We start from the raw sequence: 3204 nt of genomic DNA on the forward strand, positions 1-3204 counted from the left end.
CCCCCAAAAAAAAACTCATTTTCAATGAGGGGTTGAATAATTTTGTTTTACTTTACTTACTAGTTCAACAGCAAATGATGTGGGTATGGATATATTGTTGAGAAATAACATGACTTTAAAGTCTTAAAGCCAGATTACATGTTTAAAAATTCATACATATTTATCTGAATCCAGGAAAACAATATCAGTATTAATCTGATGGTAAATTCAGGCTCCCGAAGGCTGTGCCATCGGTGTGTGAATGCGTACGATTCCCTTCTCTGTAAGTCGCTTCGGATAAAAGCGTCACCTAAATGACTAAAAATGTAAAAGACATTGATGTTCATTCAGTGTCATCGTTTTTTATTGGCAATCCTCCATAGACAGCCTCTTGACATTTGATGACAATGTTAATCTTCCTCTATTAAATCAACTAGGCTGCTGAAGATAGACTCGAGAACTCCCTTCACTACATCTTCACTGCCGAGAATATCTCCAGCCAATTTGAAATAGTCCTCCTCAGTCGCAGTGTTGAGATCAGTGGTGTTCTTAGTGGACTCTTCTGGGCAGAAACCTGTAGAGGTAGAGAAGAATTACACAAACATTACGTAAAATATATTTTCTGTTTTAGAATTCGGACTGTTTTTTTCTCCTTCCATCTTTCTGTTTCTCAAAATGATTTTTAAAATTCTGACTTTTTTTCTCAAAATTCTGGCATTTTTTTCTAACTTCTTTTTCTTAAAATTCTGACTTTTGTTCTTAAAATTCTGACTTTTTTCCCCTCAAAATTCTGACGTTTTTTCTTAAAATTCTGACTTTCTTTTTAAAATTCTGACAGTTTTTTCTCAAAATTCTGACTTTCTTTTTAAAATTCTAACTTTTTTACCTCAAAATTCTGGCATTTTTTCTAACTTCTTTTTCTTAAAATTCTGACTTTTTCCCCCAAAATTCTGACTTTCTTTCTTAAAATTTTGACTTTGTTTTAAAAATTTGGACTATTTTTCTCAAAATTCTGGCATTTTTTTCTAACTTCTTTTTCTTAAAATTCTGACTTTTTTTCTTAAAATTCTGACTTTTTTCCCCTCAAAATTCTGACTTTCTTTTTAAAATTCTGACAGTTTTTTCTCAAAATTCTGACTTTCTTTTTAAAATTCTGACAGTTTTTTCTCAAAATTCTGACTTTCTTTTTAAAATTCTGACAGTTTTTTCTCAAAATTCTGACTTTCTTTTTAAAATTCTGACAGTTTTTTCTCAAAATTCTGACTTTCTTTTTAAAATTCTGACAGTTTTTTCTCAAAATTCTGACTTTCTTTTTAAAATTCTGACAGTTTTTTCTCAAAATTCTGACTTTCTTTTTAAAATTCTCACTTTTTTCCCTCAAAATTCTGGCATTTTTTTCTAACTTCTTTTTCTTAAAATTCTGACTTTTTTCCCTCAAAATTCTGACTTTCTTTTTAAAATTCTGACTTTTTTCCTCAAAATTCTGATTTTCTTTCTAAAATTCTGACTTTTTCTTAAAATTCTGACTATTTTTTCTAACTTATTTTTCTTAAAATTCTGACTTTCTTTTTAAAATTCTGACTTTCTTTCTTAAAATTCTGAGTTTCTTTTTAAAATTCTGACTTTTTTCCTCAAAATTCTGACTTTTTCCCCTCAAAATTCCGACTTTCTTAAAATTCGGACTATTTTTTTCTCAAAATTCTGTCATTTTTTTCCAACTTCTTTTTTTTTTAAATTAAATTCTAACTTTTTCTTAAAATTCAGATTTTTTTCTGAAATTTAAGATAAAAAAAAATTCGGACTTTTGTTCCTCAAAATTTTGACTTTCTTTTAAAAATTCTGACTTTCTTTCCTCAAAATTCAGACTTTTTAAAAAAAAATTCTGATTTTTTTCCCTCAAATTTCTGACTTTCTTTTTAAAATTCTAACTTTTTTTCCTCAAAATTTTGATTTTTTTCCTCAAAATTCTGACTTTCTTAAAATTCAGACTTTTTTCCTCAGAATTCAGACTGTTTTTTCTCAAAATTCTGGCATTTTTTCTAGCTTCTTTTTCATCAAATTCAGATTTTTTTCTCAAAATTCTGACTTTCTTTCTTAAAATTCTGACTTTTTTTCTCAAAATTCTGACTTTTTTCCCTCAAAATTCTGACGGTTTTTCTTAAAATTCTGACTTTCTTTTTTAAATTCTGACAGTTTTTTCTCAAAATTCTGACTTCCTTTTTAAAATTCTAACTTTTTTACCTCAAAATTCTGGCATTTTTTCTCACTTCTTTTTCTTAAAATTCTGACTTTTTCTTAAAATTCTGACTTTTTTTCTAAAAATTCGGACTTTTTTCCCTCAAAATTCTGACTTTCTTTTTAAAATTCCAACTTTCTTAAAATTCTGACTATTTTTTTCTCAAAATTCTGTCATTTTTTTCCAACTTCTTTTTTTTTACTAAATTCTAACGTTTTCTTAAAATTCAGATTTTTTTCTGAAATTTAAGATAAAAAAAAATTCGAACTTTTGTTCCTCAAAATTTTGACTTTCTTTTAAAAATTCTGACTTTCTTTCCTCAAAATTCAGACTTTTTTTTAAAAAATTCTGATTTTTTTCCCTCAAATTTCTGACTTTCTTTTTAAAATTCTGACCTTTTTTCCTCAAAATTCTGACTTTGTTTAAATTCTGACTTTTTCTTAAAATTCTGACTTTTTTCTCAAATTTCAGATTTAAAAAAAAATAAAATTCTAACGTTTTCTCCTCAATATTCTGACCTTTTTTCCCCATAAAATTCTGACTTTTTTTTTAAATTCTGACTTTTTCCCCTCAAAATTCTGACTTTCTTAAAATTCGGACTATTTTTTTCTCAAAATTCTGTCATTTTTTTCCAACTTCTTTTTTTTTTAAATTAAATTCTAACTTTTTCTTAAAATTCAGATTTTTTTCTGAAATTTAAGATAAAAAAAAATTCGGACTTTTGTTCCTCAAAATTTTGACTTTCTTTTAAAAATTCTGACTTTCTTTCCTCAAAATTCAGACTTTTTAAAAAAAAATTCTGATTTTTTTCCCTCAAATTTCTGACTTTCTTTTTAAAATTCTGACCTTTTTTCCTCAAAATTCTGACTTTGTTTAAATTCTGACTTTTTCTTAAAATTCTGACTTTTTTCTCAAATTTCAGATTTAAAAAAAATAAAATTCTAACGTTTTCTCCTCAATATTCTGACCTTTTTTCCCCATAAAATTCT

General features: G+C 26.3%; 1 protein-coding gene across 1 annotated transcript in view; it reads right to left on the reverse strand.

Annotated features, from left to right (window-relative positions):
• Positions 1–32: 32 nt before the first annotated feature.
• LOC113744003 (uncharacterized) overlaps positions 33–3204 on the reverse strand; it is a 6269-nt gene continuing 3097 nt past the window's right edge. Inside the window, exon 6 of the mRNA XM_027283746.1 lies at positions 33–553. Within this exon, the coding sequence (XP_027139547.1) occupies positions 390–553 (164 nt within the window). The 3' untranslated portion in view covers positions 33–389. The remainder of the gene's footprint in view (positions 554–3204) is intronic.

Source organism: Larimichthys crocea, chromosome X (genome assembly GCF_000972845.2).
Source record: "Larimichthys crocea isolate SSNF chromosome X, L_crocea_2.0, whole genome shotgun sequence".
Classification (NCBI taxonomy): Eukaryota; Metazoa; Chordata; class Actinopteri; family Sciaenidae; genus Larimichthys; species Larimichthys crocea.